The sequence below is a fragment of the Wolffia australiana genome, chromosome 17, assembly GCF_029677425.1.
Source record: "Wolffia australiana isolate 7733 chromosome 17, ASM2967742v1".
In the NCBI taxonomy this organism is placed as follows: Eukaryota; Viridiplantae; Streptophyta; class Magnoliopsida; order Alismatales; family Araceae; genus Wolffia; species Wolffia australiana.
The window spans coordinates 817495-832178 of NC_135851.1; the positions used below are offsets into that span (position 1 = coordinate 817495).

Here is a 14684-nt window from a genome sequence, read left to right on the forward strand (position 1 = left end):
TGTACGTTTCATTTTGCGGAAAATAACGATCTTAACGGCCTCGCCTTTCTTCTTCTTGCAACCTTTTCCTTCTCTTCCTCCATTCTTTCTTTCTTCTTTCTTTGCACACCAGGCACAAGCATTCTCAACAAGGAGAGGGAGTGATATATCGAGAGAGAGAGAGAGGAAGAGAGAGTGATCGAGAGAGAGAGAGAGAGAGAGAGAGAGAGAGAGAGAGAGAGAGAGAGAGAGAGAGAGAGAGAGAGAGAGAGAGAGAGAGAGAGAGTGATAGAGAGAGAGGAGAGGGAACGATTTAGAGAGAGAGAGAGGGAGGAAGAGGGAGTCATCGAGAGAGAGAGAGGGGAAGAGGGGCTAGAGGAAAAAATATTTTTGTCACCACCAAAAGTCATCCGTCCGTTCTGCCATCCGTTCGTCATTTCCGTCATCTACCATCCGTCACAGATGACGGATGACTAAAAGGTTACATTGACTAGACCGTTACACTGACCCGAACCCTATAAATAAAAAGTTGAAACAACGGAAGAACAGATTTTCTAGGGTTTTTTCTTGGAGGAGAGCGAGCTCAATCGAGAGAGAATCATGGCGGAGGAAGAAGGAGGAATTCAGAGCAAGCTCACCATAGCCAGCGCCGTGCACAAGGTACAGATATCGCTCCTCGAGAACGGTCCTTGCTCCGAATCGCAGCTCTTCGCGGCCGGCGCCTTGATCTCTAAATCAGATTACGAAGACGTGGTCGTCGAGCGCTCAATCGTTGGGCTTTGCGGCAATCCCGGCTGCCCGAACCCCCTCCCAAGCGACCGTCGCCGACGAGGGCGTTATCGCGTTTCCCTGAGCGAGCACAAGGTCTACGACCTCGAGGAGACCTTCAAATTCTGCTCCGAGGGTTGCGTGGTCGATAGCCGGTCCTTCTCGGGGAGTCTTAGGCTAGAACGGTGTTCTTCGGTGGGGTTGGCCAAGGTGGGTGAGATTGTTGGATTGTTTGATGGTGGAATTGGGTTGAATTCTGTGGCGGGTGCGGGGGATTTGGGGTTTTCTCGGCTGAGTATTCGGGAAAGGGATGGGGTAGTTGCTGGGGAGGTGCGTGGAGAGGATTGGGTCGGGCCTTCCAACGCCGTGGAAGGCTACGTGCCTCAGCAGGACCGGATCAAAGGTCAATTTCTTATCTTTCCTCGGTTTAGTGATCTTTTAATTTAAAAAAAAATCCATATTTTCTTAATTTAGATGACATTAAGGGGGATCAAAGGTACATTCCTTGTCTACCGTCTACTTAGAGAACGTTTTCGCTAAAATATTCCTTGATTTTTCTTCTAGCTTCTCCTTCAACTTGATTTTTTTGTTTTTCTTCTTATTCCACCTTCGTTAGTTTCATCTTCTTCCTCTCTCTCTCTCTCATTCTTTATCTTGTTGTACTTCTTCTTCTTATTATTCCTCTTTATCATTTTCATCCTCTTCTTCATGTACTTCTCCCTCTTCATCTAACTCTATTCATCATCTTCTTGCTTCTTCATCATCATCTTCTTCTAAGTCACCTTCTTCTTCGTCTGCATCTTCTAGCTTCATTATCATTAACATCTCCGAGAATTCTGAAGAATTATTTTGCTCTTTCTAGCTTCTTCTAAAGGTCGGGGCAGAAGCAAAGGTTAGTCCAAAGACTCTCTTTATTTTTTTGAAATTAAATAATCTTATCACTCTCTTTAATAATCTTATCACTTCCCTCACTTCAGCGATCGTTTCCCCAACTTTTCCTTGATTTTTTCTGTGTCTTTCCTAGATTCAGATCAACCCAATGTCAAGCCGGAGATAAATGCTATAACTGGAGAATCAAATTTCACCAGTGCCATAATTCTTAACGATCGAAAAGGCATTCCTTCGACATCATCTTCTCTGTCCCCTGATCGTGTGGATGAGACACAGAAGGCGATTCCACTGAAGCCATGCTTGAAGAACTTGAACTCGAAAACAGAGAATCGGGGTCGTGTCAAGTGGGCTGACGAGGAAGAAAGCAAGAACAGCGATGAGATCTCTCATCGTCTTGACTCTGCAGAGGCCTGCGCCACAGCCCTAGTCCATTTGGCCAGCTCCATATCTTTGGGTGAGCAAGAACCAGGAGAAGAAGGTAGAGATTTGAATTGTTGGTTTCTTCTTCACGTGTAATTTTGAATTTTATCAGTTCTTTCTGTTTGTTTCAGCGGCCAGTGGAGCTGGGATCGTTCTTCTGCCTCCGTCCAATCATGTTGAGGAAGAAATCGATTCCTTTGAGTTTGAGCGGGGAATTGTGAAGTGGCCCAAGAAGACGCTGGAAACTGATTTCTTCACAGTGGAGGATTCTTGGCATGATACGCCTCCAGGGGGTTTTAATCTTACTGTGAGTGCCTTTATCACTCTTTTTCTTCTTCTTTTTCTTCTTCATCATCATAATTATCATCGTGGTCTTCCAGCTTCTTCTATCCTCATCATCATCGTCGTCATCATCTTCTTCTAGCTTCATCTTCATTGCCATTGTCATTGTCATCATTATCATCATCGTCATCTTCTTCGGGCTTCTTCGTTGTCTTATTTGAGCTTCTTCGAGCATCTTCCTCTTGCTTCATCATCATCATCTTCATATTGTTCTGCTTTGGGCTGCATCATCATCTTCATCTTCTTCTTCTCAACTTCTTCGAGCTTCTTCTAGCTTCCTCATCATCCTCCTCTTCTTCTCTTCTAGCTTAGTTTCTTCATCGTTGTCACCATCTTCTTATTCAAGCTTCTTCTTCCTCATCATCGTCTTCTTCTTCAAGCGGCTTCTTCTTCTTGTTCATCATCATCATAATCATCATCGTCATCTTCTTCTTCTTCTTTTTCTTCTTCTTCTTTTTCTTCTTCTTCTTCTTCTTCTTCTTTGAGCTTCATCATCATCATCATCTTCTTCTTCTTCCTTTTTGAGCTTTATTATCATCATCATCATCTTCTTCTTCTTCTTTTTTGAGTTTCATCATCATCATCATCTTCTTCTTCTTTTTTGAGCTTCATCATCATCGTCTTCTTCTTCTTCTTCTTTGAGCTTCATTATCATCATCATCATCATCTTCTTCTTCTTCTTCTTCGGGCTTCTTCTAGCATTTTTGTTCTTCATCATTCTTCAGGCTTCTTCTAGCATTCTTTGTCTTGTTCTTCGTTGATCTCATCATCATCATCGTTGTCTTCTTCTTTTGTCATCGTTGACATTGTCATCATCATCATCATCTTCTTCTTCTTCTTCTTCTTTTGTCGTCGTTGACATCATCATCATTATCATCGTTCTCTAAAGGGATCTGTGTGGCCAGCTGTCACCATTTGCAACGATGTGGAATGCACTCTTCGGCTGGTTAACCTGCTCGTCGCTCGCGTACATTTATGAGGAAGATGATAATTGGGAAAAGTTTTTGATGGTCAACGGTAGAGAGTATCCGAGGAAGGTAGGAATCAAGGACGGGCGGTCCCCTGAGATGAAGCGAACTATGGCTGCCTGCATTGCGCGTGCTCTGCCCTCTCTGGTGACGGATCTCCGCCTGCGGGTCCCCGTTTCTTCAATCGAGAAGGCTATGGTGTGTTCGCTCTCTGTATATCAGTTTCTATTTCTTATTTTTTTTTAAAAATCAGTTTCTCTTTCTTCGTTGCTTATCTCACTCCATGTTTATAATTAGAAGAGATATTTCTCATTTTATTACCCTCATTCTCTCGGAATACAAATGAAGGGATATCTCTTTCTCATCTCTTTCTTCTTTGCATCTCTCTCTCACTCTCACTCTCTCTTCTCCTCATCCTTTCAATCTTTCTACATTTTGGGACGAATCTCTCTCTCTCTCTCTCTCTCTCTCTTTCTCTTTCTCTTCTACGCATTCTCTCTATCTATTAATATTTGGGAGAAATATATCATCCCACCACCTTCTTTCTCTTGGCTTGGAAATGGAGGCATATTCCACTATCCTCCGTATCTATCTCTTTTTCTCTCTGTCTATATATATATTTCTTTCTTTATTTTAAAATGTGAATTTGGAGGTTTATCTATCTCCCTCCGTTCATCTTCCTCGCACTGTCTCTTTCTCATTCTACATTTGAATATTTCTGTCTCCCTCCCTCCCTCCCTCCCTCCCTCCATCCATCCATCAATCCATCCATGACTCTCCCACGATATCTCTCTCCATATCTCTATCTATTTATGCTAATATTTATAGATGCATTTATCTCTCCCTCCCCCTTCTCTGTCTTCTCTCACTCTCCTCGTATTTCTATGTACAAATCTTTATCTTCTCCATTATTCTCTCACTATCGATGAGCATCTTTATCATATTTTCTCTCTCTTTCAACGCATTTGTAAATTGAGAGAGATATGTATCTCTCTATCTTCTTTCCATCTTTTTTGTATCATCCATCTCTCTCTCATTGAATACTTCTATACATCGAATCAGTATAGTAAAACTAATAAAGTCGTCTCTCTCCTCTCACCTCACCTTTCCATCTGTTCTCACTATCTATCTCTCGTCAAGGAAGAATTATGATAATAAGATTAGGATCTATCTGTCCAAACGTAAGAATCATCGGGAGAGAAGATCTTTCTATCTCTTCCCACACATATACTTAGATCAGATCTATCCTTCTCTCTCTCCCTTCAGCTTCAGCTTCTTTGTGTCTATATCGTTTGATCTCCTGACGTGTTATGATGTCTCTTGTCTTTCCCATTACCATGTTCTTTGTTATCCATCCATGTATGTATGTATCTATCTATCTATCAAGCAAAAAGAATAATAGGGAGAATGATGGCATGTCAGGGATCCCTGCTGGAGACCATGTCCTTTCTGGATGCTCTGCCTCCTTTCAAGACGAAGCAGTGGCCCGTTATCACTCTTCTCTTCGTCCACGCCCTCTCTCTCCGCAGAGTTCCAGCTCTTGCCCCCCATCTTTCTGGAAACCAGCATCTGCTCCGTAAGGTGGTCTCTCTCTTCCTCTCTCTCTCTCTCTTCCTCTCTCTCTTCCTCTCTCTCTTTCTCTCTCTCTCTGCCTCTTCCACTCCCTCTCCCTCTTCCCCTCTCTCTGTCCCTCCCTCTCCCTCTTCCTCTTTCTCTTCCTCTCCCTCTCCCTATCTCTTTCTCAACCAGTTTCTGCTTTGCAAGGTGTTCTCTCTCTCCCTTTCTCTATTTATTTCACATTTTCTCTCTTCTCTCTTCTACCATACTCCTGCTCTGTCTCTCTCTATCACTCCTTTTTCATCTGTTCTTTTTCTCTATTTCTCTTTGAATCCCCATTTCTCTCCCTCTCTCCTCTCTCTTCTGCTTCCTCTCACTCTCTCTCTATCACTCCTTTTTCATCTGTTCTTTTTCTCTATTTCTCTTTGAATCCCCATTTCTCTCCCTCTCTCCTCTCTCTTCTGCTTCCTCTCACTCTCTCTCTATCACTCCTTTTTCATCTGTTCTTTTTCTCTATTTCTCTTTGAATCCCCATTTCTCTCCCTCTCTCCTCTCTCTTCTGCTTCCTCTCACTCTCTCTCTATCACTCCTTTTTCATCTGTTCTTTTTCTCTATTTCTCTTTGAATCCCCATTTCTCTCCCTCTCTCCTCTCTCTCCTGCTTCCTCTCACTCTCTCTCTATCACTCCTTTTTCCATCTCCCTTCTTTTTCTCTATTTCTCTCTGAATCCCCATTTCTCCTTTCCTCCCTCACTCTTTCAATCTCTCTTCGTTTTCTCTATTTCTCTCTGTATCCTTATTTCACTCTCTTTCCTATTTCTCTCTTTCTCCTTTCCCCTCTCTCCCCCTATCTTTATCTCTCCATTCCACTCTCCGTCTCTTTTTCCCTGCTAATTTCCCGTTCTCTCTCCTTCCTCTCGTTCCCATTACTTATCTCTCTTTTAGCGTTTCTCTCCTCGTCCCCTCTCTGTCTCCCTTTCTCATTCTCTCTTATCCTATCCATCTCTCTACTCTCACTCCATTTGCTCTCTTCCCTTATTACTCTTCCACTCTCTCTCTTTTCTCCTTGCCTCTCTCTATCTCTCTTCATTCCCTTTCCCTCTCTTCTCCATCTCTCCATCTCGCTTTGGCCTTCTCCTTTCTATCTTTTTTACTTTTTCTCTCTAACCCGGCAATTTTTTTCACTTGTACTCCCCAAAATCTATTCCCATCTGTTTTTCTCTCTCTTACTATTCACCAAGGTTTTCCCTATCACTTATAAAAATGGGCATATAAAACTTTTTTTTTGTATTTTTCATTTCTCAGGTCCTCGTCGCTGCCCAAGTGAGTCAGGAGGAATATGAAGTCATGCTTGATCTCGTCCTTCCCCTCGGCCGCCTTGACGCTTCCGTATAATTCCCCGATCCAGGCCGTCCGTGCACCATCCTACGGTCGACCCGAGTTCATTGTAAGTAAATTCTGTTTAAATACATAGTCCAATTACAGCCGATTTATCCACTTAGCTTGCCAAAGTGGTTACTGCAAGAAGGGCACTCCATGCCAGAAGTTTGTGGATAGGAAATCCTCCAAGCCAAAAAGTTTCAGAAGAAAAAAGATCACACCATGTATTAATATCACTTGACGTGTAAAAAATCTGGGTAAAATAAATCTCTTCAAGATCCCAGAAATTTTTTTTGAAAAAAAAATTACAACTACTTTAATTACTATATGTGACACTTGCCATTTCTGTGGAAGTTACTTTCCATGGCTTCAATTCATGCAAAGTTCTCATTTTATTTGGCCCGAATTTCGCCCAAGGTACTCACAATTCAGTAGATCACTTTTAATACATTTTAACCCGTTGTTGACTTGTTTTTACTTTATTCCTCAGAATTTTTCAGTAAATCTCGTTTATTATGGCTTAAATTGTCTGAAACTTATCATTATAGAACCTCTTTTGGAATGTAAAAAAAAAAAATCAAAAATTGTCCAGCCATACTTGCCCCTTAAATGGTCGGTAGTAATCCCTGAGGCAGCATTGTTGGTCTAGAAATTCCCCAATGAGATCAAACAAAGAAAAGACAAGGTCATTTCCTTGAAGAATAATGTAATAAGGATACTGATTATTCTTCATAAAAGAGTGATATTCTTTAAATCATCCCAGGTATGAACCCAATTTTAAGTACTTGCTACAATAGGTATCAAATACATTAAACCTCATCCACTTCCACAAGAAAAAGAGCATCTCGAGGGCGGAGCAAGGACAGATATATGATACATGGATAGATGAATAGATTCATTCGTAATTGCAGAACTTACTCTTGTGCATAAAATTTTTCCATTTTTCTGAAGGTATAAGAAATACGGGCTTGTCCTTCATAACCGAATGTTCAGCTGTAGAAAGAACTAAAAGAATTGAATTACTCAAGGTGAAAAGGTTGTGCAAGAATTAGTGTGAGGGTTGCAGGCACTTTATCTTACTGTATACTTTGGTTATGTGTGTGTCCCTGCTAGAGAGATCCATTTGTAACTGAGGCTTATGGAAACTGATATGTATCAAAGAAAACCTTCCCATCATATGTATCTAGGTGTGAGAATCTATCATATTCAGAGTAGACAAGGAGATATTGGTGTGAGAATTTGACTTCTGACCTGATGAAGAATTCAGACATCAGTAAAAAATCTGATTAATGTGGCACAATAACACTATCCTGGGGGACTGGATTGGTTGGTTCATAGAATTGGCATTCCTAGTGATCCTCTACCCTTAGCAAAATCACCTGGTAAGCACAAAACTGGGAAAAACAATATTTGAGACGAAATTTGGGAAGAAATGAAATTTGGGAAAATGGAAAGCACAAAACATGGGGTATGGATACATCACAAGTAATGTTCAACAATTGGTAATCTGTATTTAAATTTTGGAATATTAAACTCGGCGTCATGCATTATCGATAATGTTCAAAGCCAATGTACATGGAGCAGAGAAAGGAACCCTGGAAAATCTGCTGAAGACGATACACTAAGAAACTCCTAAATATGTATGTTTTTTTAAGACAATATACCAACATGGAAGATGAATATTGGGCATCATTTGATGGATTGGTAATATGTACACGATTGGGTGTTAACAATCTAAGGGGGGGGGGGGATCAGAGTCTGCAGCACTATGTAAAATCATTACTGGGGGCCATTACGCCATGTAGATATACTAAGCTACAGGACTGGTGGGAAAAAAAGTAAGATGTGTCTTCTTAATTTCAGACATGACACATAGTGATCGGAAATGTTTAACATTTTCCTCTCTTTATCTCTCTCCCTTGACTTTTATTTTCTCCTCTCTCTCACGTTCTTTTTTCTATCTCTCCCTGCTCAGCCCTGTCTTTGACTTTTCTCCTCTCTCCCTCATGTTCTTTTTTCTCTCTCCTCACTCAACCAATTTCTTTGACATTTTGTCCTCCACCTACTCTCTCTTTCTATCTGATCTTTTATCCTCTTCACCACCCACTATTATTGACTATTTTACAATTATTTTACCTCAGTAATTTCTTTTTTTCTCTCTTCTATGTAACTTCTAAATCTGAATTTTCTCGCAACCTCTCTCCCTTCCTTTCTCCCACAATTTTATTACACATAAATCACCGATCCCACCTCTTCTCTCTACAACCTTTTCTTAAACCGTGCATGGTTGATTTGCTTTGCAACTGCAGGTTTTCTTTTCATTTAAAAGGGCTATGAGCTTGTCAGTATGAACACTTTTACTTGAGAATTATTGTGAACTTAGTTTTTTAGAGAAGAGTGATTCTCTGGTGATAATGGGAACATAAACGACTATTATGGTATCTCCTCTTCAACATCAATCAGCTCCTCTTGGGTTCCTCCCTCTCTTTATTCCATACCTTATCTTCCTCCATCATCTTCCTAACAGCTAACTTTTACCTCATTGACCACACACCTTCATCTCACCCCCATTATCTCCGTCTCGCCTCCCATTTTCTCTCTTCTTCATATCTTCATCCATTCTCACACCTTATCCCATCCACCATGTGAACTTATTTGTGACACTTCACCTCTACCCTTCTCGCGCTAAACATCAACATCAATCTAGTTACGACGAAGGTAATTCAATGGAAGATGTAATAGCTAACCATGTGATTTCTAAACACGAAAGAATTTTTTATAAGGTTTCAGATATCCCTCATTTTATCAAAGGATGATAGCGCACAGATAAATTAGGCATGCTATATATCAAAACTCCAACCTCTGTGAACCAAAATTTTTGCTCATGTTATATCTACTTCCCACACCTTCTCCTCTTCTCATTCACACTCGGTCATGGAACTAAAGATCAACGTCAATCTAGGACATTCAACATCAGAAAAACCAAGCTATTGGCTCCCTTCTCCAAGGTACCTTGTGATGCCTTAACTTTGATATGATTGTTGGTTCATGATAATTGTTGATTTTCTCTGAATGGTTGTTGACCTTATGAATCTATGTGTTAAACTTTGATTGGGCATTTCGAATCTTCTACTTCCAATAAGTTAGGGATATCATAGTTATTCCCTAGTTTTCATTATCAAATCCCTGTTAAAGAATAAATTCCATTCAGATCACCCTCAAGAAACATTTTGTTAATATCATCTGATATTAATTTAACAATTTCAAAAATTTCAGTCTCGTGTCCCACATCACATAGTTAGAGGGTAGGAAATTCAATGGAAGATGCAACAACTAACCATGTGATTTCTCAACAGTGAAAAAATATGTTGCAAGATTTCACATATCCCTCATTTTATCAAAGAATTCCATTGCACTGATAAATTAGGCATGATGTATATCAGAACTGTAAACTCTGTGAAGGGCACTCAAGCACTAAAGGTGAAAGCATAAACTACATGCAGATCGAGATTTAACATACAATGTGTCAAAGTTGTGCCTCATCTAGTTACGTCTCACATCACAATGAATTATAAAAATATCATAAGAGGCATGGTATGCAATCATGCCTTATCTCAGAATCTAAACTATTGGGTACGGTGCCTTGGTTTGTCTATGGAAAACATGTTCCCATGGATGCAGAAGTGTGTCAATCGATTCATAATCGGTCTTTAAAACAAAACATCGAATGTACTTTTTGGGGAACTCATTCCATCCTTGACTTTGCCGCGTCGAGATTTTTCTGAAGCCGTTCACACGTCCGGCCTCAAGAAGTATCCACGCAATCACTTGGTGCTTATATCTCCATGTCTTCTTCTTCAACTCTTCTTGAAAATCTAGAAAATCTTCTCACCATGAAGACACTCTCCTTGGATGAGTGGAGAAAGAGAGGGGCTCTCAAATATGGCTTGCATGGGTGCTTGAAATGAGATCCCTTTCCCCCTTTATATTTCACTTAAAGTTTTTCTCAAAAACCCTAAAAGTAAAATATACCCATCAATGCCCTTATGACCTTATGCGTGTGACCCTCTACGCCCATGTATCATTCTAGTTAATAACTTTATTGGCCCAATAATAATTTTTGACCAACTTTATTAATTAACTATATCAACATATAGATTAATTAAATAAGGGTTGATTTAGCTTAATCGATAGGTTAAGTTTCCAGCCCATGGGGTACTAAGCTACACCTTGTGCTCTAGAAGATACCTAGTAGTGTTGAACTCTCTCATGGAACCTTTACCATCGTCGGTTACCGTATATGTATAATCCATCATCTACACGAGACTCTCGAACGACTTATAGTATGGTTTATCGTCAAACCCTAATCCGTCACTAGATTAGTACAAATGTGTAACAGGGATCATTAGAGGATGCCTTCTCCGATATCCACACTACCTTGGACAGGGATTTTTTCTGCATCGTCTTCCTTGAGTTGATCTCCTCTTATACTGAAGGCGGATGATCTCATCTTGTCTACTCAATCATCTCTGTGAGCTTCTTACTACATTCGAGCTATGACTTGTTTGAATCCCATGATTAGAGGCTCGTAAGTCGTAGTCAAAATGTAGTCGTCCATTCACGAGATGTCCTTGGTGTCTCAAGTCAGTGGATCACTTATACAATCGTGACATGAATCAACCTGATTGACGTTAGGTATAATACCATTTAGGGATTCGTACGGATCAATTCATTATGTCCTTAGTGTCACCACACTAATAACCACACAATCATTCTAAGTAATTTTCTAATTTTTTTATTTCTTTGAAATCACCGTAAGTGTTCATGATCCTCCCATCAAATATATCAATCAGTTGAGCAAAGGAATATGCTATCCCAATTACTATGTATTATAACTTGTTAATATCACATTTTATCTTAATCTGTAAACTTTAGACATCATAAGTGCGGCGCTCATAATTGCATACATTTTGAATACCACATAACTGGAATTTACCTTAGAGCATACAATGAAACGAAATGAGGTAATAAACCATTATTCTTCATGGCTACCATGAATTACACTAAATCTAACAACTGAGATAGAAACCAATATTTTGCATACTTAGTTGACTACATGCCCTAGGAAGGAGAAGAAAGATGAGTGTGTGTGTCTTTGCTCACCAAGGTAATAACCTGGTCTATGGCTAAACATGATACGTTGGTTCTTTTACTGTCCATTTAGCATAGCGTAAGCTTGTCACAATGATGGTTGCGATCAGAAGTACCAAGAGAATAACAGGGGAACCAAGAGCCGATTTGGGAAGTTGCGAGGAGAAATTCAGTTTTTTTTATAAAAAAGAATAAGAAAAAAAAACCTTTGATGCCAGATCTATCAGCCACATTAGCAAGTTAAATATTCATGAAAAATGGTGGTTATTAAAAAAATACTCTCTCTCTCTCTATTGTTAGTTTCCCACTCCCTTTGAGTGATGTTGTACAGATGTGCCTGTTGGAGCTCTTTTTCAAATTAAAGACACTATAGTTGTGAAGGCCTTGTGGACTCCCCATGAAGATGGAGAAGATCAATGTAAGCAGATATAACACAATCTTTCTAATAGAAGATAAACATACATTGGGGAGTGAGTATTGCATTACATATTATTTCCTCTTTCTAATTGTATCAACCGACTTACAAAAAATAAACTAAGGAAAAGTTATGTTGATAAAAATATCAATAAAATGAGTCCGGAAAACAGTCAGTAAACAAGTAGGTGAATCTTCAACTGATAACTAGTAAGTCTGTAGTTCAACATCATTGATAATCTCCCCGTTGATGCTGACTTTGAGCTTTATGCTCTTCACATATTTGGAGATTTATCATCCATCAACGACACATTTATTCACACTCCTTTCCTTTCTCGGGAGTTCCTCACTTCCTTTATTTTCTTCATTGTTTTGATCATCAGTCCACAGCCTTGTCTTCTTCCATTCTTCCACATCAGTTCTCAATTTTTCATCGGCTCCTTTCTTCTTGATTGTGTGGAGTCATCTCCTCATGCTTTGGCGACCCTTACTCTCACCACAACATCAGCATACAAAACTCATAAGTAAAACTCCTTAATGTTGAAATGAATCTTGATTTCTCCATGCTATAAATGACACTCCCAATGTTGAACGATTACAGCTTTGGAGGATCTCAAAACGTCACCTGAATATGCATAACAGACAAAAACACAAAAATGACAGCAACTGTTTAATTTACCACATAATTAGGTACACAAAGTAAATTCATATTTTAAGTGACATACTCCACTTAAGGCAATGGACTTATTATCGCCATAGGTCAAGATTATTAACAGTCCCTACAGTCAAGTAACACATGCCTTACCTACTGGCAAGGCACGTCCTATCTTTATTTAATGTGTTCTTGAATTTTATTTCCTAGTCGGTTAAATAGAGTGTTCGATGGCAGAAAATGACAGTTTTGTCTTGTTCTGTCTTTCTCAGTGTTTCACTATTTCTCTGTCACTTGCTTTCTCAATGTCTCAGACTCTATGTCTCTTGCTCTCTCACTGTCTGCCTCTTGCTCTATTTCTATCTCTCTATCTTGCCACCGCCACATTCATAGCTGCTTCCACCTCCTGTGAACATGTGAAGAAAAGTTCATGGAGAGAGAGGGCTACCAATAGTAATCAGTCAAGAGTCATTTTATTCCCCAAATCTCACCACTGCATGGTTCTTATTTATTCTAAAAAAATCACAAATGGAGTTGAACCTAGTAACATTGCAAAGGCATAATGATTGTAGGGTCAGGATCTTGAAGAAAAGGAGAGACAGGGAGATGGAGAAGGTGAGGGAGGGGGAGTGATGGAAAGATTGAGAATCTGAGCAAAAGAGACAGAGAGCTGGGAGAGAGAGAGATAGATAGATAGATAAATAGATTGATAGATAGATAGCGAGAGAGAGAGAGAGAGAGAGAGAGAGAGAAAGCCCGTGAGATATGGAGAATGAGAGAGAGATTAAGAGAGAGAGCCCCCTTGAGAGATGGAGAATGAGAGAGAGATTAAGAGATATAGAAAGGGAAAGAGAGCCTGCTCGAGAGATGGAGAACATGAGTGAGCGAGAGAAACAGAGACATCAATAAAGTGAGAGAAAAGAGAGAGCAGAGATCTCATTCCAGAGTGGTTGAGAGTGTGCAACGTCGATAATGATCTGTGATGGACACTATCCCCTTCGATGATGGCATCATATATGTTGATTGTGGTTCTCGTTCCAGTTGACGACAATCATTGACCATGCCTATGACAAACATCGTCCCCATCAAGAATCATCATCATTGTCAATGACGATCGTCTCCATCTTTGATGACGGCCATCGTCCTCCTCATTGATAATCAATGTCCCGTTTTCAATGCTCTTTGTCAATGTTTCCGTCATTATCCATTCGTATCCCACCCATGTTGGTCTTCATCCCCGTTATCGTTGGTCATCGTTTGATTCATGGACAGTCTATGTCCCTGTCCACACCAATTGTTATCATCATCATTGATGGTCTCCATTCCTGTTATTCTTGTCTCTGACGTCGATGGTCTTGATCATCGGTGGTCCTCATCCTGTCTATGTCGATGATCATCCTTGTCATCGATGTCCTTGCCATTGTTCACTCTGGTCTTATCTCTGTCGCCGACGGTCCTTATCCTCATCCCCATCCAGGATGCTCTTCATCCCCCTTTATGCCAATCGTCATTTGTCATCTACGATGGATGACAAACAACTACGGATGACACACTCGAATGGAACGGATGACGACCACTCATCCATCCAACTAGTGAATGTCCGTCCGATATCCGTCTGATATCTGGTATTGGACAATCAATATCCGATATCCGAAAAAAATTGGGGCGATTTCTGATACCGGATATCGGATATCAAACATATATCAACAGTTATGTGTAGAACGGATGTCGAACCATTAAGGACGATGCAGATCTGGAATACCGGATACTGAAATCAGATATCCGGATATCGATATCCGGTATCAAGAGAAAAAAATTGATATTGATCATGATTACAGATGATTTAAGTTAACAACTAAGATATCAAACTCCGATATCCAATATTGTCATCCTTCTCGAGAGACGGAAGAGGATGCCAACATCGAGAAGGCTAAAGGTATCGGATATCCAATATCGGTATTCAATATCAGAAATGAGATTTCCGTTATCCCATTGAGCATCCGTCCCGATAGAGTAATCCGATGTCGGTATTAGGGCGAGGAACACTACATGATCCAACAAGCCTACTATAAAATAATCAGAAAAAATAATATCTAGTGGCACGTGGCATTCGCACTGGTCCGTCTGCTCTATCTGATGATCTCAGCCCTCCGTTTACCATCC

The 14684-nt window shown here is 40.2% G+C and overlaps 1 protein-coding gene across 2 annotated transcripts; it reads left to right on the top strand.

The window, feature by feature from the left end:
- The first annotated feature begins 518 nt into the window (after positions 1–518).
- LOC144714362 (RNA polymerase II subunit B1 CTD phosphatase RPAP2-like protein) lies at positions 519–6697 on the top strand. Of its 2 annotated transcripts, none has more exons than XM_078589085.1 (7): positions 519–1150; positions 1610–1639; positions 1778–2116; positions 2190–2365; positions 3306–3566; positions 4791–4949; positions 6230–6697. In XM_078589085.1, the coding sequence occupies exons 1-7, from the start codon at positions 580–582 to the stop codon at positions 6317–6319; spliced, it is 1626 nt and encodes a 541-aa protein (XP_078445211.1). In that variant the 5' UTR covers positions 519–579; the 3' UTR covers positions 6320–6697. The 2 variants fall into 2 exon arrangements, with proteins under 2 accessions (XP_078445211.1, XP_078445210.1); XM_078589084.1 differs by having other exon boundaries at positions 520–1150; positions 1772–2116.
- Positions 6698–14684: the final 7987 nt, after the last annotated feature.

Bases quoted from the DNA above. Each gene is read 5' to 3' on its own strand.
- LOC144714362 (XM_078589084.1), top strand. From the start codon at position 580: ATGGCGGAGGAAGAAGGAGGAATTCAGAGCAAGCTCACCATAGCCAGC. The intron at 1,640-1,771 runs GTTAGTCCAAAG...TGTCTTTCCTAG, and splicing joins AGGTCGGGGCAGAAGCAAAG to ATTCAGATCAACCCAATGTC. The intron at 2,366-3,305 runs GTGAGTGCCTTT...CTGTGTGGCCAG, and splicing joins CAGGGGGTTTTAATCTTACT to CTGTCACCATTTGCAACGAT.